This window comes from Hirsutella rhossiliensis (genome assembly GCF_020360975.1).
Source record: "Hirsutella rhossiliensis strain HR02 chromosome Unknown scaffold00003, whole genome shotgun sequence".
In the NCBI taxonomy this organism is placed as follows: Eukaryota; Fungi; Ascomycota; class Sordariomycetes; order Hypocreales; family Ophiocordycipitaceae; genus Hirsutella; species Hirsutella rhossiliensis.
Genome location: NW_025408669.1, coordinates 6,002,036 through 6,023,749, shown reverse-complemented (window position 1 = coordinate 6,023,749; position 21,714 = coordinate 6,002,036). Strand labels below are relative to the sequence as shown.

Below are 21,714 nucleotides of genomic sequence, written 5' to 3'. Positions count from 1 at the left end.
AGGAAGCAGAGAGGAAAGGGGGAAAGAATAGACGCGGCCAGGTAGTTGGTGTTTTGTTTGTTTGGAGAGGGGCTGGAATTGGTTGCAGAGCTCATTTCCCATACCTACAAATCTTGGCCACCACTTCTTGGCCACCTCTTGGCCATCTCTTGGCCTCCCACCCCCCCCATCAGCCATCTTTCTTTGCTCGACCACGAACCGAAGCGTCCATCGTCTGCCGCGCCGTGGCCCTGCAGCCCGATCGCCGCCCAAGATCTCGCACCCCCTGCGGCGCCTCTCCAGCCCCCAATCGGCAAGCCACTGACGAGCGGGCGAATACAAACACAGACGGACGGGAGCTGCGAGGCACCCGGGGACAGGGGGTGCTCTGCTGGTGGGCGACGCCGTGCACCAAGAGCCGAGTCTGAACAGCGGGCGCATGGGGGGCGTCGAGCTCGACGTCATCTTCCTTTCCGTTTTCGGATACCCTGCCAGGCGAGCGGCCACGAAACGAAACAAACTGTCGACGACGCTTCTCGCCATGTCGACGTGTGAGTGTCTACTCTTCATTTCCCCGTCATCCACGGCCAGAGAGCGGGCGAGAAACAAGGAGGAAAAATGAAATTGGATTGGCGCGTCGTCAAGCTGTGGCTCGGCCTGTTCCTTGGTCGCCGCAGCCGGTGCCGCGTTATCCATGGACAGCGCACAGTTCACACCTCATTCGTCCCACTCCGCTCTTCTTTTGCCTTGCCATGACGCTCGTCTCTTTTCCTCCTTTCCCCGTCTCCCCCCTCTTCCGCTTAACGCCCATCAGCCGCTAATCATCCCGATGCGCCGCCCGCCATGGCAGTCAATCACTTCAGAAACAAGCGCCAGGCGCACACCGTCAGCCGCTCCAGCTCCGACCAGACCTGGAACCCCTTCCGGCACGTCACTTGGGGCGGCGACAGGGCGGCGCGCGCAGAGACCTGGAGCGCTCGTAACCTCGAGCATCAGCCCGTCGAGCCTTTGGCCCACGCCGCTACCGACCCGTCCCCGCCCAGAATCGCCATGCCCAGCGGCCTCGAATCCACAAACCTCATGCCCGACGCGTCCAAACAGCCCGGCGAGTATGCCAGGTCCGGCAGCAGGGCCGGCAGCGAGGCCAAGTCGCCCTCGCACCGCTCCCTCAACGCCGCAGGCCTTCGCAACAGAAGGCCCGAGGACGAGAGCACCACGGCCGTCAACGGCTTGCCCGCCCAGGCCCACGACTCCGCCCCCGACGACACCGAGGAGAGAAAGTCGGGCGCGAGCGACAACAACGGCTTGATCCGCCATGTCCAGCCCAAGACGCCCTTTACCGTCGCTAACCAGCTCCAGAGGACCTTTCTCAGCTCGTGGATCAACGTCCTCATCATTGCCGCCCCCGTCGGCATCGCCCTCAACTACGTCCCCTCGGTCGGCCGCGTCGTCGTCTTCGTCGTCAACTTCGTCGCCATCGTGCCCCTCGCCGCCATGCTGAGCTTTGCCACCGAGGAGATTGCCCTGCGCACCGGCGAGACCCTAGGCGGCCTGCTCAACGCCACGTTTGGAAACGCCGTCGAGCTCATCGTTGCCGTCATCGCCCTCAACGACAACAAGGTCGCCATTGTCAAGACGTCCCTCATCGGCTCCATCCTCTCCAACTTGCTGCTCGTCATGGGCTGCTGCTTCTTCTTTGGCGGCCTCCGCCGCCAAGAGCAGTTCTTCAACACTACCGTCGCCCAGACGGCCGCCTCGCTCCTCGCCCTCGCCGCCGCCTCCGTTATCGTTCCCTCCGTCTTTGATGCCGCCCAGGACACGGGCCCCGATAAGGTCGCCGCCCTCTCCCGCGGCACCGCCGTCATCCTCCTGCTCGTCTACGCCGCCTACCTGCTCTTCCAGCTCAAGACGCACCAGACCGTCTTCAGCGAGCAGGGCCAGAAGGTGCCCGCCAAACCTTGGAGCCGCGCCAGCCTCGGCTCTGGCGCCATCCGCCAGGGCTTCGCCATGCCCGGCTCCCTCATGGGCCACGGCATGCCCCATCAGTCCGAGAACGAGCGGCTGTCGAGGATGCTCATGAACCCGCCGCGTCTAAACAAGGACGGCGATGACGACGATGACGAAGAGGAGCCGCAGCTGCACTTTATCGTCGCCCTCGCCACCCTCGCCGGCTCCACCGCCATCATCGCCCTCTGCGCCGAGTACATGGTCGACTCCATCGACTCCGTCACCCACGACGGCCCGCTCTCGGTCGAGTTCGTCGGCCTCATTCTCCTGCCCATTGTGGGCAACGCCGCCGAGCACGCGACGGCCGTCACCGTTGCCATCAAGGACAAGATGGACCTTGCTATTGGCGTCGCCGTCGGCTCTAGCATGCAGGTCGCGCTGTTTCTGATTCCCCTGCTCGTCGTCATCGGATGGGGCAAGGGCAACGACCAAATGAACCTCAGCTTCGACTTCTTCCAGGTCGCCGTCATGTTTGTCGCCGTCCTCTTGACCAACTACCTCATTGGCGATGGCAAGAGCCATTGGCTCGAGGGCTTCCTCCTCATCTGCTTGTACGCCATTATTGCCGTCTGCTCCTTCTGTATGTCTCGTCGCTTCCTTGCTGTGTGGAAACGGGGGCTTTGTTCTCGAACGACGATGGAATTTGCTGGCTTGCTGACACTGCGTCTAGATTATCCCGACTCAGCCACCAACGAGCAACAGAGCAGCTCTGGGTAATGCCGGGTAATGCCGACATTTGGACCTGGGCGTGACGAGGCCTACGTGCTCTTGCGCGGTTGCGTTGAATATCTACCTTCTAATACCCGCGCCTTTTCCCTTTTCGATTCCAGCATCCAGGGCCGTGCCGATTTGGAGAGGCGACTGTAATTGTCCCATCCCACGCCATCTTCGCCTGCACATAGTCATGTCAGCACGTCGCGCTCCATTGCGGTAGAGGGAGGGGCTCTGGTGATTGCTTCCCTCGGTCCTCTGCGCTTCCTGTCTTGGATTCATTCTACCTTTCACGACGCGCAAATCGACGCCGCTCGCGCTATTTGCGGTCATTCTTTCCGACTCGACCCGTGCTTTGTTCCATCTTCTTTCGCCCTCGTCTTCTTGTCACGCCTCGGTCTTTGACCCCCTCTTTCCCTTTGCCCCTATCCATGACTTTCTTTTCGTCGCCTTTCGTCGCCGTCTTCGCTTCTTGTCAATTTAATAGCATACGCTGGATGTGGAGAGGGGGAGCAGCAAATGTGCTCGCGCGGCAGGGGCCCGGTGTTGGGTTGTCGCGGCGGTGCGGAGAGTGTTTGGGGTGTAAAGAAGAAGAGAGAAATGAATGCAAGATATGAAAATCAAGATGAAGAAGTTGTTGCCCTGCAAAGTAGCACGGCCGTCTTCAATTGCAGTCTTCTGCACGTGCCTGTCCGAGTTTTGTTTCTGCTTCCTCGCTCACACCCTGCACGATGCCGTCACGATATCAGGATTTTAATACGCCTCGGATGACTTTTGATTTCCGCGCGAGGCATGGACTATTCGCCCCCGCTTGCTCGAGACTAGTGTCAGATAGATAGGGGGCAAGAAGCAAAATAGTGAAAATAGAAGGAGCATAAGGAGAAGTCAAGAGGCTCCAACCAGCTAGCCAGAATCTCAATGCGTCGACGACTTACTTGTTACCCCTGGACCCGAGCCCCAAGCCGTCAAACTGCAAGCTCCCCCTCCGCAGCAACACCGTGGGACTGCCGATCCGCACGCTGCCCGCCGCGGGACTGCTCCCGCCGGCTGCCGCTGCTCCTTCTCCCGCCTCCCCGGCGCCACTGCCGGCTGCGGCTCCGCCCGCGCCCGAGTTCACACCGCCGAGCACGCCGGGCGGGAGGCCCAGCGAGGGGATGCTAGCCTCCGGGACGGGCTCGAGGGCGGACGCCGCCGCCGCCGACGAGGGCGTGCCGCCGGCGCGCTTGCCCTTCTCAAGCGTCTCCCTGTAAAACGCGTCGAGAGCCGCCCGGTCGTCGCAAAACATCTCGAGCTCGTCCTTGAGGCCCTCTGGGTGGGCGCGCACGGCGGGCGGCTTGGGCGATTGGGCAGCCTCGGCCGAGGGCGCGACGGGGGAGAAGCGGTGGAACGTCGGGCGCACCAGGGGCGACGCCATGGTTGTGGGCTCGGGCAGGTTGTAGGTGCTGAAGCCCGCGATGCCCATGGAACGCCCGCCGCCCCGGTCAAGGTGCGGCTGGTCGGCCGTGCCCACGACACGCACCTCCTTGTCCCGCACGGCGCCCACAACTCTCTTATTATACAGCCGGTTCGCCAGGACGAGGAAGTTGCCTTCGTGGGTGATCTGGGCCAGGAGGACGCCAGAGCGGTGGATGAACTGCGTATACTGGTAGTCGGGCTTGCCCCAGGAGTATCGCACATCCACGTTGCTCGGGAAGTTAGATGCCGCCTCCAGGTCGAGGACAAAGTCAAAGCTCCGGAGTATGGCCGTCTGGTAGAAGTGCTTGCTCGGCGCAATCTGCGGTCCCAGTGAGTTCGGGTCGTAGTAAGCCTCCGGTTTCTCGTCCGGGGGTCGGGCGGCGAGCTTGATGGGGTAGGGCTTCCGGAACGGATTCGATTCGGTGATCCTGCTTGCCTCGTGGATGGGAACCTCGACCAGGCGCAGACCGTACTGACTGGCCTCCCTCTCCCAGCTTTCAATCACGTCCTGGACGAGCTTGGACGTCGCGTTCATCCAGTCGATGCGTATGTGGAAGCAGTTGTCCGGGTTATGGAGGCGGTCATAGTGCAGGTCTATCCGTTCGGGACGGTACGACCGCTTGCGAGGATCAGTGTCGTACTTGATCATCTTGCTCAGCACGACCCGAGGACGGTTATTGGCTCCGTGCACCGTGCCAAAGGTGGGCGTGGCCGAAGTCGAGGCCGGTGACTGTCCCTCGTTGGCAGAGCCGGGCGGGCGGGGAAAGCCGCCATGGGGCGAGTCCCGGGCTCCGGATTCTGACATGGGCGTCGCCGGCACAGACGCGTCTCGCCGCCTCGAGCTGAACCAGCCGGGTTGCTGCCGCGCAAAGTCATGGGCGATTTGGTAGAAGTAATTGCCATCTCGGAATTTGTGCCGCTTCTCCACGTGAACGAACAAGCCCTTGTCCTTATCGCTTCGGGTCTCCGAGCCGTCCTTGTCCCTGTCCTTGCCCTTGACATCGTCCGGAGCCATCAGAGCATTGCCCAGCTGCTCCGCCTCTTCGCGATCCGCAAGGTCTTCAAAGTTGTCCAGCAGCCAGGTGGTCATGTCGGATCCGATAAAGGCGGCGTTGTGCAGACGAAGATGCCAACGTCGATTTCGCAGAGGCACGCCGCCATTCTCCACCGGCTGCTGCATTGCCTCGGCCAGGGCGGCGAGGTTGATGTGGGATTTTTGAAAACGCTCCTTTCTCGTCACGAGCTTGCCCTTGCGATGGACTCCTTCTAGGCCTTCCAGAAGCGGCAGTGTCTCGAGTTCGGCGGCAATAACCACAGATGGATCTTCTGTCTTATAAACAATGTCCAGAGGGTTTTGTCGGTTGTCCCGGGTCTGAAACCGTTTCTCCGACGGCGGGAAAAAGCGATTTTTCTGCCACAGCTGAGCCAGCCGCTTGATCCCTTCGATTCGGAGTTCTTCGGGGTTGTCGCCCGTTTGCGTTTTCTGAATCGACGGGTGCTTTGGGCTGAGGGGGATGAGCACAAACCTCGCACGCCAGAACCTCAAGCTTTCCATCATCTCCTCATGATGACCAGCGAGGTAGGAGTCAATAGTATTCCAGTTTCGTTCCGGATTGGGCGCTAGAATATCAATGTGCCTGGTCTCGTACTGGGAGTCGAGCAGAGTCCGGATTGCCGGCTTGTATATTGGAGAAAACCCCAGTGACGACACGGAGGGCTGCGTTGGCTTGCGCACGTAAATGGTGACCTCGACCTCAGTTCCGTTTATGCAGGAAAGTTGGTGTATGGTATTTCCGACGGACATAAACAAGCTGGTCCCGTCGTCGAGAGGCTGGTCGCGGGAAAAGACGTCGGCCACTTTGATGAGTTTCTGGCCAAAAGCCCGCGCGACGGATGGCCCGACGACGACCTGAAAGCCTTGCGAGAAGCGCATGCTGATGAGTTCCCTTATAAACTCTTTGCGAGTCCGCGTTTCATCAGCCATTTCGTCGTCGAGGTTCTGATCGACATTGTACGGATGGCGCTGATACTCGGCATCGAACTGAGCCTTTGAAGGAAAGTATTCCGTCGTTAAAGGCACGGCCGCAGGGCAGCAGAACGTCTTCCACCTTTGCACCTTCATGTCCGACGTCCTGGGAAACACGTGCTGCCATCGGCTGTACAGTACCGTGTCGTCTATGCGATGGCGCTCAGGATTGGATGGATTCAGCAGGCTCAGCCATGGGGTGATGGTGGTTGTGGAGGAGAGCGTCGATGGCAGCTCGGGGACTACGCCGGCGCGCAGCTTACTAGTATATACCTTCTGCGCATCTTCCGCCCGCAACGCATTCGAGTAACCAATTTCGCTGTCGTGATGCCGGTCTCGTCGAACGCCGGATGACTGCCAAGCCAGTGAAGGCGGCATGAGTTGGCTGGCCGTCAGGGTGACCTGGGCATGCCCGTCCCGTTTCGTGATGGGTATGCTCGGCGTCGCAAAGAAACCGTCGGTCACGGACTCACAAGTCTCTGATCTGGGCCGCTGCGCAGACAAAGGAGACGACTGGCTGACAATTGTCTGCGGGGTCGACGGTCGGAGTTCAGAGACGGATCGCGGAGTAGAGGGCGGCCGCAGGTCTCCTGTGCCAACGACGGAGGCGCTGACCGTCTCTGCCTTTACCTCTGCAATTGCCACTTTGGGGGCGGCAATGCCAAAGCCACGCTGTCCCAGGCTGATGTGTCTCATGAACTTGGGCGGCTTGAGCGACTTGGGCGGAGCGACTGCTTTTGCTACGCTGACGGGCGGGTCGAGAGGCTTCTTTCCGGCTGCCACAACAGGCGTCTCCGCTTCAGCAGGGGTCAGAGAGAACTTCCTAGAAACTGGCGCATGAGACACTGCTTTCCGTTCGGGGAGGGATGATCCCAAGATGCTGGAATCCTCCACCTGCGGCCTACGAGCCACATCATCCAACTCAGTCCTGTGCCTTGCTGACTGATGAAATTGCCTATTAGCTGATAGGCGGCTCCGCGAATCGTCAAACTCGTGGAGCTGCTTCCACACAGACTTTTCCCCCGGCCGGACCAGCCTGTCGGGCACGAATTTCTGAATCCCCAAGACACTATCCACAAGGGACTCCGGAACACGGCAGTTCGGCGTATACAGGACATCGCCCAGCCGGTCCTGGCGACGTCTCGAGGCGGGGCTGGCATCGATCGCCTGGGCCGGGTAGTGGGCGTCTGCCTGCAGTGGGGCTGCTTCGATCTCGTTGACATCCAGGACGCTCCTCATTTGCAAGTCGTACATGCGACAGCGAATCTTGAACTCATCCTCATCGTCTTGCTCAACCTGGTTCGAAACAGTCAGCGCGATGCCTGCGTAAGACAAGGCCTCGTCGGATGCGCCTGTCCAGAACGACACGTGAAGCCATTGCGGCAATGCATAGCACCACTCCTCGCTCGCTGCGGTGAGAGCCAACGATTCAATGCGGCGGACGACGGTTGAGGCTTTCGTGGGCGAGAACGAGGACGCCATGGACTGGTAGCTTCCGACAATAGGAGTCGGCTGATTCGGAGTACTGTCGTGGCTGTGGAATGATCGAGACAAGGTAGCCCCGGGACCCGAGGGTCCATCTTCAGAATATTGGGGGTTTCGATACTTGAAAAGGGGCGTAGAGTGGAGGGGCATCCGGGGCATGCAGATCAGGTCGATGCCGATGCCGTTGCCAACCAGCGCCTCCGTCGTCCTTCGTAAAGTCTCGTAATCGACTTCAAAAACGCCCGGTCCCGGGGTGATGACGGCGATTGAGATGCCGGTGCGCTTGAGGTCTCTGTCGATGTAGTCATGAGCAAACTGCGAAGCAGCAAGGTTAATCGCCTCGAGCACATTTCCGTGGATGGATAAGGAGGACTCGGCCTTGACCCTGTTCAAGGCGCCATCCCTGGCCCCCTTCTCTTCAAAGCATGGGCCAAAGGTAACGCCGGACATTTGATGGTGCAGGCTGATGTCGCGCCGGAAAAAGTTGAACTCGCGCTTCAGCTGGTAAAGGATCTTTGTCCATTCCCCGCTGGCCATTTGGCTGACAACGACGCGGTAAAAGTCCTTGTAAGGCCGGCGGTTGCCCGACGGTTGGATACCCGTGTAATAGTCGCAGCGCAAGGCGCTGCTGGCGAGCTCATTGCTGAGGCCTGTGTCGTACTCGACGCGGGCAAAGAGGACGATGCTGACGAGGTGCTTGACTTTGAGAAATACCCATCGCTTGAACATGGCGGGCAGAAACCCATTGACCACCTTGTCGAACATGATTTCACCCGAGCTCTCCGAGTCAAAGTCCCACATTTCCCTTGCCATCTGGATGAACAAGACATATCTCGCGGACTCACTGCGGAAGATGGGACGGGTATCGCGCACAAAGAAGGCCGAGTGAACTTTTTTGCCCTCAACGAAGACTGCGGTGACCTGCGCCTTGATGGTGCCTAAGAATAGGATCGACTGCCCCTTGTAGACGGTTCGCTGCGTGAGCTCGCCCGCCGTAAGCCTCCACATGTCTGCCCTTGAAATATATTGGTCTTTGAATGTCAGCTCGACGTGCGTCGCCTCTGTCGCGGGGCGGTCCTTGTCTACCTTTGGAGATGGTTAGCTAGGGGCAGCGGACGGGTCAGGGCAAGCGCTTACAGGGGTTAGCAACACTTGGGTGCCCTTCTTGATTCCAAAGGCGTCGGCGATGTGCTTGACGACGTAAACCTCGACGTCGGGCTGGCGGGCCTTTAGCTCTTTGGGCATGTCCTTCGCGATAAAAATGAACCTGCTGTGGGCGCAGTCGTGCTCGCTATGGCCGCCAAGCGTCGGTTTGGAGCCATCGCCATGGTCAGCGACTGGCTGCTTGTTCAAGCTGCCATACGCCGCCGAGGAGGCCCTCGAAGAGTCGCCCCGCAGCGGCGTAATGGACACGAGCGAGCCAGGCTTGATGTCGGAGCCGACGAGGTCGAGGTTGAGCAGGACCTCGTCTTTTGCATAGCCCTCGTTGACGACGACATGGCAATACCGCTCGAGCCGGCGCAGCTTGTGCTCCTTGACCGTCGAGTGCGTCGAGGAGCTCCCCGGGGAGCCTGGAGATTCGGCGGCTAGTGCGCGATCGTAGACGGAGCCGCTCGGCAGACGGAGATGGGACCATCGCGGCCCCTTGCGCGGACCGGATGATGTCGCGCCGCCATGTCGAGACATGAGGCCTGGCAGTGTCTCATGGCAGTGACAGAGCCGTGTGGAGAGCGGACTGGGGCTCCGGTTGGTGGTGATTGCGGGCGCGTTGTTGAAAGCTGCGAGGAGGGCGGGTTGTCAGTTGACGTCGCGGCAGATTCAGCCCCACCGCCTGCCCCTTTGGTGCTGCGCCGCGAAGGCAGAGGCATGTGCGGAGATGCTTTGCTAACCTCAGACTCACTTTGCTGGACATATTATGGTCCCGGGAATTTTTCGGTATTCCCGAAAGCCCATCTGGTTGGCTGATCAAATACCAGGAGCCCAAAGCTGGATTGTGCCAAACGCTCGAGTTTTCTCGTCCCAGACTCCGAACCACGTTATCCGTGCACGATAAAAAGGACTTAGCTCCATCAAGCGATACCTGACTGACAAGCTATACGTGTTCTCGGTGTGTGCAAGCTCTCGCCTTGCCTTTGCCTACCCAGCAACGCTTCCCCGCCACTGGGCTGACGATCATAGCCCAGAGGCAAGGGCTGACAGCCTGATATATGGACATAATTGAACTTGCAACGCCTTCGAAGGCGGCTAGCGCAACCAGGATTTAAGCCTCTTTCGTCACACGACGCGGCACACGAAGAGTAGCAAAGAAAGGGAGAAGCCGGTGCGCGTTCTCTCCACGCTTGGGTGGCGAGCTCGTCCAAGTTCCAGCCAGAGTCGGGGCTTGAATGCCTGATACGTGGGCTAGTCCGTCTAAAAACTCCACACTGTAGCCGCCGGATATCCAAAGATTGTCTTGATTGTGGCGTGTGTTGGTCTGGGCCTGGGCATCTTGGCCCTGACATTTGTACACGGCGAGCCTGCCGTCTCTTGAGTGACGTGCTGAAGATATCTCTGAAGAGTTAGTCGATGGTTCTGAGTTCGGGTCCCACGCCAAAGCAGTGAGTCAATGAGAGGAGCGCCTTACCCAGACCATCTGCCAATATTCCCATTCCCATGCTGCATCTAGTGCCACCATGGGCACAAGTACAATACCATCAGTCCTCCACCCCCTGGCCGAGACTTGGGGATGCTCGGCGTGCTCATCCATCATATCGGGTGGCCATGAACAGCATTGGCGTCATAATGTCAGCTCTTGTGGTATGGGAAATCAAAGATGAAGCGAGATACTGCATTGAACCGGCCGTCAGCGTTTGGAGCGCTCTCATGGTCGCGACGGCGATTCCCATGACAAAGAGACGTGGACGCCTCCTCTTGCAGATAGCCCCGAGGGGAATCGACCTGGAAGACATCAGGCACGACATGGGAAAGGGTTCGTCTCCTCCCTTTTCCCGTCTTGGTCAACGGGAACGGGCTTGTTGCCGGCTCGTCTGTGGAGAGCTGTGCGGCGAGCACACTGGCGCGGGCCAAATGAAAGGACTTAACTGCGAGGTTGGCCAGCAAGGCATGGCATGATAGACCAAGGCTCTGCTTCTACCTGGGCTGGCCCTCGACGGTTCCAGGGGTACGACAGTGGCTTTCAAGGCGCAGAGCCTGTGGTGTGAATGTGCTCAATAGGCGTGGACTCAGTTCCAATATCCTGTCTGTAACCATCTCTTTCCGTGCGTCGTTGGTTGATGACTTGACCGCCTCGTCTTGATGGCAATCAAATACCTAATCTATGTCGGCAGTCGCGTTGGCCGCCGGTACCGAGATGACGGAACACACACGGACCAGTCCAACAAAACCGCAATTCGTCGGCAGCGGGCGGAACCCCCTTTTTGCGACCCGGACGGCGGTGGCTCAGCTCGTATGTATGTAGGCAGTTGCAGGGGGGCCAGGCCAGCCAGGGTGGAGGACCGGGCAGGCATGCTTGAATCGAGTGGGCTTCTGGAAGCGTGGCGTTGAATTCTCCCGCGGCCCGCCCCCGAACTTGGCGCCGCGACAAGTCTCAGAGAATTATTAAGCTCCGTCACGTCACAGCGAAAGGCTGGGCTGAATGCCGTCGGCATTTGCCAAGACGCCGCGCACGGCTGATGAGTCGCCGCAGTAGGGTGGCACTGGGTGGGTTGCCTGTTGGGGTATTGGCTTGCGCGTCCCCGAGTAAGAGGAGCGCGAGCAGGCGGCGGTTTTTATGATGTTGCGTCGCATTGCCTAGACGGTGCCAGATATTACAGTACAAATAAGCTAATTATAGACGGCGAGACGATCGCTGCCGAGGTGCCTGCAGTCCACGCTGCGGCGACGGCCGGGATGTGAAGTTCGATCTGCGTCGGCTGAGATGCCTGTCGAGCTGTGCGAAGACATGCCTGTATATGCATGTTCCCCGTACGCCGGACAGGACGCTCACGGGCCGGAGAGCTGGCTGTGGAATCGGAAAGCTCTTGTGCGACGTTGGTTTGCCTTGGCATCCGCGGCCAGGGGCCCTCGTGACACGGCACGGCCAGTCCGAGAGACGAGCAGAGACGCAGGTGCGCCCACGTGCCGAAGCGGCTGTTGTCGCCGCCTCATATTCAACCCTCTCGCCCGAGACCATGACATTCTTCGTTTGTCAGTCCCCCAAGAGCCATTCAGCTTCTCGAGGGCGTTTGCACGTGCATGACACGCCGAGGGGGAGACCGGGAAACGATGCTCTGCAACGGACGGCTATTGGTGTCGGCAGGGTTCCCCGCGACGTCGACGCTAGGTCTGTATGTAGGCTATCCGTCCGTCGCCAGGAACGGCCGCCTTTTGCTTGTTGGAGCACGGCGTCGTCGATTCGACGTCGCTGGCTGGGCCGTTGCTGAGTCTTTGCTGGGTCTTTGCTGGGTCTTTGCTGGGTCTTTGCTGGGTCTTTGCTGGGGGATGCAAAATTGCCATCGGGCCTAGGCCCATGGTCGGGTGCGGCCGCCGCTCGGCTGGCTGTCCCTGTGACGTCTGGCTTGCGACTGATTTGTCGGTCAGGATGCTGGGATGGTGATGATCTGTACATGGTTTTGGGGGTGCACTGTCCGACGTTTGAAGGATGCGACGCTGGAAGCAGAAGGCGGATGGAATTCGGGACCCTTGTCCACCTAAGCGATTTTAGCGGGGCTGTGCACCTGTAGAAACCCTGACCGGGCCCTCTCCCCCCCCCCACATGACGCTCACCGGTCAATTCGGTGCATGCCTAATACGTACTGTACCTCTCGAAGTCGACGACTTATTACCGGGCAGCAACTCATGGTCCTGTGCACAGTAGTGCCTCGGGGAAGGGACCTTCCTTGATAACTTGGCCTTCAACTGTGGTCCCAGACCGATCCGACCCGACCCGAGCCCCGAGCCCCGAGCCCCGTCGCCATCGCCTCGCTCTGGCCTTGTTGGCTTGCGAGTCGCCAAAGAATGTCGCCAGAAGCAGAGCGGTGTCCCACAAGGCAAGGCTGCAGCCGGCGCTTCTACACAGACACGGCAACTGGACGCACATGACGTCGGCGCAGGCAGGCGAGACAAGGCGAGGCGGGTGCTGCCATTGGTTTCCCACGACGGGCCCTCACCGCATTTTGGATGCGGAGGGGGAGCTGATGATGCACATGCGCCCACGTCTGCGTTTGTTGGCTGGTTGGTTGGTTGGTTGGCCGCAACGAAGCCTGTGTAAGCGAGTCCCTCACCCAGGTACCGTACTGGACGGTGCGGATGCGGAGCACGAGACATTGAATACTGCCGTCGAACAGCCTCGTAGGGCATGAAGCCAGGTCGAATCGCCTCGTGCGCACTTGCTGCTGGATGACAATCCCGGGACGGGCCACGGCCACTTGCGAAGGCGTCATTTGTAGCCGCATGTCCGTCGCGGCAGCTGGTTGGCGGCGTTGCCCGGCTCCCCGGCTCGCCCCTCGTCTGCTTATTCCGGTAGACCGGATGTACCGCACAGTACCTCGGGCAATCAGGACCGACGGTCCGTGCCTCGATGACCTGTAGCATCTTAACCTCGGCAGGATGTAAGTGACAGTATTACTGTGCTGTGCTCTTCCGGACCTGGTCGAGCTGATGATGCTCCCGAGACCCTGGCCCTCCAGCCGGTAGCACAACGGGCCAGTAACTTAGGTCATCATTATGATAAATCGACCACCGCCTTTGCTGGTGTCCTCTGACCCTGCGCATTCAACAATCCCACCTTATTATTCTCTACCTGATTCTACCGGGTACCGGTACAACTCTCCGCTAATGTCTCCTGGAGGGGCCGCCATGTTCCCGCATCGCGAGGTTCGGGCGTTCAACAGCCCCCTCCTTTGTAGAGCGAGATCTGTCTCTGCAGCGCATCGACGCGTGGTAGGTATGTGTGTGATTGGCATGCCGCCGCCCGGCATTGCGCATCAACACGGCCCTTGCCTGTACTATACAAGTTTCTACGTGATAATTATCCATTCTTCAGGTACAAGCTGAGGGTGTCTGATACATGAGTATCTATCTACCTTAGGCCTTAGGTAGGTAATAGGTACCTTGCCTGGGAGGTCCTCCGGGCAGCACACAGACGCCGGCCCCACCTTCCCAGGCCAGGTTCATTCGCCGGGTACGTACCGGCCTGGCCTGGTTGACCCGGCTTTCTGGTTCTGCTGCTGCTTCTGTACAGTAACTAGTTACCTAGGCGGTCGCTTGTGCTGGTCCAACCATCTTGGTCCATCCATCTCGCACTCGATTCTCGCACTCTCAACGCCGCACCCCCCCTCCTGTTATTACTCACATCTGTCTCATCTCATCACCGCCATCTCCTCCGTTCCGCCTCTCTCTCCCCGTTCCGCCTCCCCTCGTTTGGAAAGCAGCATCTCCCCGCCCTCTGGTCTCCCCGCCTGCGAACAGCAGCAACAGCAGCATTAATAGCGACGACGACTACAACAATATCAGCTCCAGGAGACGCAGACGGCAAGCTCATCACCTACAGCGCTCCTCTCGACCTCGTTCGTGGCCGCCGTCTCATAACGCGAGCTTCTCGCCTCCTCCCCAAAAGCGGTCGAGGCCCATTCTTTGCCCCAAATCCCCACACTTTCACCGCTCGGCTCTGTGCGCCCTCTTTGCTCTCTCCACCCCTTTTCTTGCATGCGACAGTTGAGCGCGGTCTGGTCGTCATCCATTCGTCGTCCGCTGTTCAACTGCAAAACGACACCACCGCCGATTTAGCGACTCTTCTCTCCCTACCAGCTCGACCATCTGCGCATCAAAACCCGCGCCATCTGCTCCTCTCCGCCACCAGCTCTACTGCCTGCCATTCGCCTCCCCGCCTGCCACTCGCCTCCCCGCCGTCTTCGTCGACGCCGCTCTCTGCTTCCCCTGCATGCCGCCGGTCGTCTCGACGTCTCCCGGCACCGCTTGACTATGCGTGAAGCGCGAGATACCTTTCTCCCACAGCCGCTGATGATGGCGGCTCGGCTCGCCTGAGCTGGCTTTGACCTCAGAACCCACCAGACCTGGTCCCTTGCCTCGGCACGGCAAGTCTTCATCCACTTCCTACCGCCGTCGCGCCTGTCGGACACGTCCCCGACCATGCTCGGTCGCCTTCTCCACCTCGGCTCCGGAGGCTCCGCCACTCCTCAGGCCCAAGCCGGCAGCAGCGGCGCCTCACGCCCCATCCTCTCCCTCGAGTCCGTTCAGGAAGACATTCACACGCGAAACCTGCTCTTTCCGGATGCTCACGCCCTTCACCTGCACCGCAACGATCAAGTCTTTCCCCTGTCCACGGCCCCGGCCACGCCATCAGCTTCCGCCGCCAACGCTTTCGACTACAGCGAAGACATCGAGCTCGACGTCCGCGACGTCCGTGTCATCGTCCTACAGGATGCCCTGGGCCCCGCCAACGCCTCCTTGCTCTTCGACAGCCACCCTTTTCCGGAAGCATCCGCCGAGCGCTCCCCGGCGCGCAAGGATGCCAGAAAGCCACCCATGTCGCCGCGTGGTGACATGGCAAGTCAGAGCCACGCCTCGCGACCCTTCGCCAGTCAGTCCGAGAGCCCTCAGCATCGCCAGGGTGCTTTCGATCGCCGGGCTTCCGTCCACAGCAGGAGTCAAAGTTATGCCGAGACGGACGCACAGCGGGCAGCCCGCGAGTATCGGGAGGAGCTGGCCACCTTCTCGAGCTGCATCTTTGGCAATTCCGAGTTGATGGCGTACAAGGGCACCTCGACAAAGGTTCACGTCGTGCCGAGCGATTCGCGCCCGGCAGACCACTCTTCATCCGTTTTCGGAGACGGCCGGAGCTCAATTGGCCGTTCAAGCGGGCGCTCGAGCAAGCTGTCCCAGTCGCTGTCGTCACAGGCCGTCTCCCCGATCATTGGGCCCCCCGTTCCGCCAACCGGCACCGCTGCGCGCCAGATGGACAAGAAAAAGGTTCTCATAACGCGCCTGTTCCCAGTTAATCTCCCCGTCGATGATGCCGACAACAACGTTTTGCCCCAGAGCCGCTTTTCCGACGACAATGGCGCTTTTCCCTTCCCCGGGCCCGGCGAGGAACCCTCGCCAAAGAAGAAGTCCCAACCAAAGCAGCGCCGCACACCCATGTACGCTGTGGTCTTGGTGGTGCAATTGCCTCGCTCCTCGTCTCGAATGTCTTCCGCCGCACCCCTCAAGTCCATTTTCCGCGAATGCGGCTCCTACAACGATCAAGACCTCTTCTCCTCATCCTACAACTCGACCAAGGCCGGCTGGAGCATGGGATCCGGCATCTGCGGGGATGCCACGGACTCTTCATATTCGATCGACATGGAGGACCGCATTGACTCCTTGACCCAACATTGGGACATCATAATGAGGACTTTGACCCATCTCCAGTCCATGGTAGCCACGACGCTTCATACGATGCTCAAGCAAGCCGACCTTGCGTCGCCCGGCCCCTGTGCGTCTCCCGCTGCCTCCAACGTTGTGTCTCGGACGCCGTCTATGTCAGACAGACGAGGCCATGACATGTCTCGGGCGAAGCCCTCTAAGGGCACCACCAAACTCGTTTCATTGTTACCAAACTGCTTGGTAGACGACATCAACATCGCCTCCGAGGTCGGCCTCGCCAGAAGCAGAGTCGTCATGGGCCTCAGTGCGGCCAGAGTCATCACCGGTCAGGGACGCTGGGGCATCTGGCGCGACGAGGCCATCTGGATGTCTAGGTGGGCCTTGACTATGGACCATGGACAATTCTTTTATAACCTTCTCACCGGCTTCCTGGCGATCCACACCGACTGGCTGCAGGCCCTTTGCGGTCCTACCTATCGCAAGCGTGCCGCCACTGTTCGACAAGGCCGGAACGAAGAGGATCTGTCCCTGCCTGCTCGGACAATCATTGTATCCGATGATAAAATGGCCGCCCGACGCCTCATTTTTCTCCTCTCAGGATTTCTTCCCGCGAATCAGCAGGTGGCCACCGCCCGCACACATCGGCCGAGCACGTCGACTTCAGTAGGCGGTTATTCCCACTCGCCACCGACCTTTGTCGTTCCGATTCTCCGGGAAGAATCCCTCCGCCGCAAGATCAATCGCCGCAGTGGTCTTCGGCGCGCCTCGCACTCGAGAACAGCCAGCCAAAGCGCCAGGGGTTCGACAGTCCCAAGCCAACTTGCGCAGCTGAGCCTGGAGCGAAACCAGCACCAACGGCGAGCTTCTGATGCGGCGTCCGTTCGCACCACAAACCTTCCTATGCCCGGTCAAGACATCCTGGTTCGTAAGAGCAGCGCTGCGACGACGACTACGGTCATGGCAGAGACGACCACACCCCACTTCTCTAGCGCCCAGCAACAACGCGACGGTCATAGGAGACGCCGTCCGGGTAGCAGCGGGAGCGTGGCGGCAGACGACCTCAAACGATCTTTGAAGCGTGGCGAGAGCAGCGGAGGTCCAGCCGCCGCTACCAGTACGCGACCTCCGAGTCAAGGGCTCCGGTGGGGAAACCTCGTCAGCGGGCTTTGGAGTCCGCGTCGCAGGGACTCCCTCGATGATGACACTGCCAGTCCCGGCACAGAGTATCGATCACCGGTCAAATCCAGCTTTGGCCGTTCCGATAAACTATTTGAGATGGCCCAGGAGGTGGCGCTCGTGGAAGAGACTGATGCATCCATGCCCAGCCGCAAAGGCCCTGGGAGCGGCGCCCGGAACTTTGGCGTGCCTCAGGACGACGCTACTCCCAGCCAGGCGTCGTTTGCGCAGGCGGACCGCACCCCGGACCCCTCTGGTGCCTTTGAATCTCCCGTCAAGACATCGATCAACGCCGAAGACGGCGTCATTGACGTTGACGTCCCGTTCCCCGACTACATCGCGTCCTTTGAGTCTGCCATCAGCTCACCGTCCAGCAGCGGCTACCTATCCACACCTGGCTTCCCAGGCGGCCTGGAGTTTTTCGAGCAGTCTGCACGATTTTCGATCGACGGGGACTTGCCCCTGAACGCCGCCGGATGGCTCAATCGGTTCCATCCAGACTTTGCTCTCCAGGCCCTGCCGCCCCAAGACAATTTGCTGGAGAATATCAAGGCATCCCTGCGAGCGGAACCGACGCCGATTCATGATTGTGCCTCTGGAAACGAGACTTGTGAACGATGGGTGGATGTTAGCTCCGTCATTATTGCCGATACGACGTCGAACTCGATTACTCGCCACGTATACCGTCGGCTGGTAAAGCCAAAGATCCCGGCTGAAAGACCAGGCCAGTCCAATGCGAACGGGCTGATACCGCTGACGCCCTTTATTCTAACTTATGAGTGTCATTTTGAAGAGGACTGGATCGAGGAAGATATTTCGACATCTGACACTGCTCTGAGGGAGGCTATAGAGAGAGTGATCCATTTTACGCCAGACACCAGCAAAGGCAGTTCGACAAACTCATCGCAAACGCCTAGTGACTCGCGACGGAGCACGGACAGCGGGAGGACCATGCCAGATGCCGTTTCAGAAACCACCCAGATGGCCGACACACCGCTCGACATTCCCCGAGTGCAGTGCAAGACAGTCATTCTGTCGACGCTGGAGGACATGGTCCGCGACGCCGTTGACAACCGCGATTTGAATGGTGAGGGCCGCGGCGGCAGTTACAAACACCTGCGGCCGAGCCAAAATATCCTGCGCGAGGCCGTCAGGCAGTGGGCGACGAACCTAGAGGCCGTGGAATGAAGCGGCGCGTCTTATCGGGACCGCGTTATGACCACTCACGATTTCCCAAGTTCTCGAGCAGATATAATTATCCATAGACAGAGACGTGCCATGAGTGTGCGGCCATTGTTTTACTTGCGAAGAAGCACGATACCCCACAAGCGCGGCCCTTGTTATCCAAGCGGCGAGCTTGTTGATGCGCCGGACAAGACATTCCTGCACATCGCAAGCCCCTTCTCTTTTCTCCTTCTCCCCCCCCTCGCTCGATTTACAGCGTCTGGTTCTGGTGGATAGCTTGTTTTGCGGGGCTGTTGGCCCGTCCCTCGGTGAAGATGCTTTGGCTGGATTGGGGACGTTGCACACGGCAATAGATATCTGGCGACGATACGGTATAGAGTAGTAGTAGCACACGAGATAATTTGCAGCAGTCGGGTGGTGCAACGGCAGCCCGTTTATATTCATTGCCAGCTTTCTCTCTCCAGTCTTGTTCAGTACCATGCCTCCCTGGCCTACTTCCTCTTGGGCGGCCTGGCGTTCTGGGCCTGGCGCCGCTCCTTTTCCTGCCTCGCCTTTCTGATGTCGTGGATGCCCTTGAGCTCCTTCTTGCTGCCCATGCCGTCCTTGAACCTGCCCACGCGCTTCTCGCGCGCCTCGTCGACGCGTTTTTTGCGCACGCGAAAGTCGTCGCGGTACTTGTCTGCCTCCTTGGGCGCCTTTTCCTGCGTGTGCTTGAAGCGCCGGCCCGAGGGAAGTCCGCCGCCGCCGCCGCCTTGCGCGCCGGGCCGCTCCGCCTCGCCGACGTGCGGCAGGCGGCCGACGCGCTGGGCGCGGCGCCACTTGTCGAAGCGGCCGCTCTGGAAACTGGCGGCAATCTTGACGCCGCTCTCGCCGACAATCATGCGCGCGCCGCGCGACCCGTCCTCGTCGTTCTCGCGCGACACGTACTTTTTGCCCTTAGCATCCCACCGCATCTTGGCCCGCGTCGGCTGCCCAAAGGCCTTGGCCGTCTCGTCGTCACCGAGGTCCATGGTGGCATCACGCGCCGCCTCGACGAAGCTCGAGCCCCGCCCGCCAGAGTGCACGCCGTAGCCGCGCTCCTCGGCTGCGTTGGTCGTCCGCGGCGTATACGACATGAACATTTGCGAGTCGCGCCAGTCCTGATTGCCCTTTTTCTTGCTCGTCGCGTCCGAGATGGTCACCTCTAGGTCGTCTTCGTCATTGCTGAGCATCGTTTCTTCTGCCATCTCTTCCTCGCCCGACTCATCGGCCATGTCGATGTCCATCTGAAGCCCGCCATCGTCATTCTCGAGCTCGTCGTCACCCCTCACCTCTTCCGTCTTCACGGCCTGCCTATTCCTCGGCGTGATTCTCTTCCGTAACTGTTTCATAACTTCGGCCGCCTCGGAAGTGCTTTTGTCTGCGTGGCCAACCTCGAAGATTGTCTCTTGGGGCTTGTAGCCACTGATTTTCGCGAGCATCGCCGCCCGTGCCTGCTCTGTGCCGTCTACGTCTTCGCCAAACAGTTGGTGCAGCTGCATCCAGCCATTTGATGCCACGACCTCGCGCGCCCGCTTGGCACTCTGGCTTGATGCTGAGTTGCGCGTCTTCATGTACAACTTTTCGGCCTTGCCCGCGACTCGACGTAGGGCGTTGAGGTCCTCGACCTCGTCGAGGGTTTTGTTCATCCACTCGACGTGAGACTCTACGGAATCTCGCTTCAAGGCCCCGACAACCACATCGCTGGAATACGAAGCGGAGCCGTCATCCTGGCCGACGACTAGCCTCTTGCCAAGAAACAGTTGCAGATCGAGAAGGTAGGGTGCATCTATGTCCCGGACGAGGCTGTAGCTCCAGCCCCTTTGGCCCGCTCTGGCTGTTCGGCCCACGCGGTGGACAAAGATTTTGGGCTGAGGGGGGAAGTCGTAGTTGATGACATTGGCTAGAATAGGGATATCTATACCTCTGGCGGCGACGTCAGTGACCACTAAGATGTTTGTCTGCCCTTTCCGGAAGTCTTCGACCTGAATTCGTCGAGCAGTTTGATCAAGAGAGCCGTAGACATGAGAAGTGGCGAAGCCTGCGTGCTGCAATACATTGGCCAAGTACTCGACGTGGTGCTTTGTGGCCGTAAAGATGATGGTCGAACGCTCCGTCGGCTTGCCGCTCGCCGAGCCTGGTCCTCGTTTCCGTTTCTTGGATGGCTTCTCGTCGTCATTTTGCGCTCCCTCGGGAAGGCCAACAGGGACCTTGATAACATCGTGGAGAATATGTAGCAGGGAGCCCTCCTTTTCCTCGCCCTTAACCGAGAAGAAGGCGCTCTCCAAATCAGGAGACACCTTAGTCTCGGCGTCAAGGCGAACAAGACTCGGGTCCTGCAGGCCTGCACGGGCGAATTCGACCAAAGAGGCGGGCAAGGTGGCGGAGAACAACAAGGTTTGCCTCGAAGGAGGCAGGGCGTGGAGAATCTCGGTTAGTTGGGCGGCAAAACCCATCTCGAATAGGCGATCGGCTTCGTCAAATACGGCGTATTGAATCGAGGAGAGATTCAACCCCATCTCGACTTTGAGATGCAGGAAACGACCAGGAGTGGCAATGACAATGTCTGGGTTTGCAGTCATGAAGCCAAACTGCTCCTCCAGACTATCACCGCCCACGAGGAGCACAGCCTTGAGATCTGTGCCCTTGGCCAGCTCCTTGACAACCTTGAGGGTCTGGATAGCCAGTTCGCGCGAAGGGGAGAGGATGAGCGCCCGACAGCCGAACCGGGCGCTATGGGCGCGGAGTCTCTCGACCATTGGGATCACGAACGCAGCCGTCTTTCCGGAACCCGTCCTGGCCATGCCGACGACATCTTTTCTCTGGAGAACGAGTGGTATCGTTTTCCTCTGGATCGGCGTCGGAACCGAGAAGCCCTTGCGCGTGATGGCCTTGAGCAGGTTGGAATTGAGACCTGTGACTTGACATCAGCCTGGCTCGGTCGAGACAGGGGAGCAGCTCTCCCTTACCCATGGCCTGGAAGCCTCCGCCCTTTTTCACCGTGCGACCCTTCAAGTTGGAGGCCTTGCGGTACGAGGCCGCCTGCTGCAGGCCGATGAAAGCCTCGTCATCGTCATCATTTGCTGCGTCGGGCGCATGCAGGATGGCGTCAATGTCTAGCTCGCCAGTGGCCGTCTTGGTCGGTTCTTCGTCGCCGGGATACAAAGAGCCTAGGATGTCAAGCTCCGGTTCCGATTGGGCCGGCGAGGTTGCACGGCGAGGCATTTTGGTTGCTTTGATGACCTGGAATGAGTGACGACGACCTGCTTCATGGAGTTTGAAGGGCCGATTTTTTTGTCCCAACTCGC

The 21,714-nt window shown here is 59.6% G+C and overlaps 4 protein-coding genes across 4 annotated transcripts; 2 read left to right on the top strand and 2 right to left on the bottom strand.

The window, feature by feature from the left end:
• Positions 1-822: 822 nt before the first annotated feature.
• On the top strand, positions 823-2,703 carry HRG_03872 (sodium/calcium exchanger protein; the record flags this gene model as incomplete). Its single annotated transcript, XM_044862343.1, has 2 exons — positions 823-2,566; positions 2,657-2,703. The coding sequence occupies 2 exons, from the start codon at positions 823-825 to the stop codon at positions 2,701-2,703; spliced, it is 1,791 nt and encodes a 596-aa protein (XP_044723369.1).
• Positions 2,704-3,628: 925 nt separating this feature from the next.
• Positions 3,629-9,349, bottom strand: HRG_03871 (vacuolar membrane-associated protein iml1 domain-containing protein; the record flags this gene model as incomplete). Its single annotated transcript, XM_044862342.1, has 6 exons — positions 3,629-5,101; positions 5,165-7,001; positions 7,122-7,474; positions 7,529-8,048; positions 8,112-8,749; positions 8,801-9,349. 6 exons carry the CDS (start codon positions 9,347-9,349, stop codon positions 3,629-3,631), a joined length of 5,370 nt encoding a protein of 1,789 aa, XP_044723368.1.
• A 5,442-nt stretch (positions 9,350-14,791) lies between these two features.
• HRG_03870 (uncharacterized protein) lies at positions 14,792-18,391 on the top strand (the record flags this gene model as incomplete). Its single annotated transcript, XM_044862341.1, has 3 exons — positions 14,792-15,246; positions 15,304-16,136; positions 16,188-18,391. 3 exons carry the CDS (start codon positions 14,792-14,794, stop codon positions 18,389-18,391), a joined length of 3,492 nt encoding a protein of 1,163 aa, XP_044723367.1.
• Positions 18,392-18,879: 488 nt separating this feature from the next.
• Positions 18,880-21,631, bottom strand: HRG_03869 (DEAD/DEAH box helicase domain-containing protein; the record flags this gene model as incomplete). Its single annotated transcript, XM_044862340.1, has 3 exons — positions 18,880-20,571; positions 20,617-21,320; positions 21,376-21,631. The coding sequence occupies 3 exons, from the start codon at positions 21,629-21,631 to the stop codon at positions 18,880-18,882; spliced, it is 2,652 nt and encodes an 883-aa protein (XP_044723366.1).
• Positions 21,632-21,714: the final 83 nt, after the last annotated feature.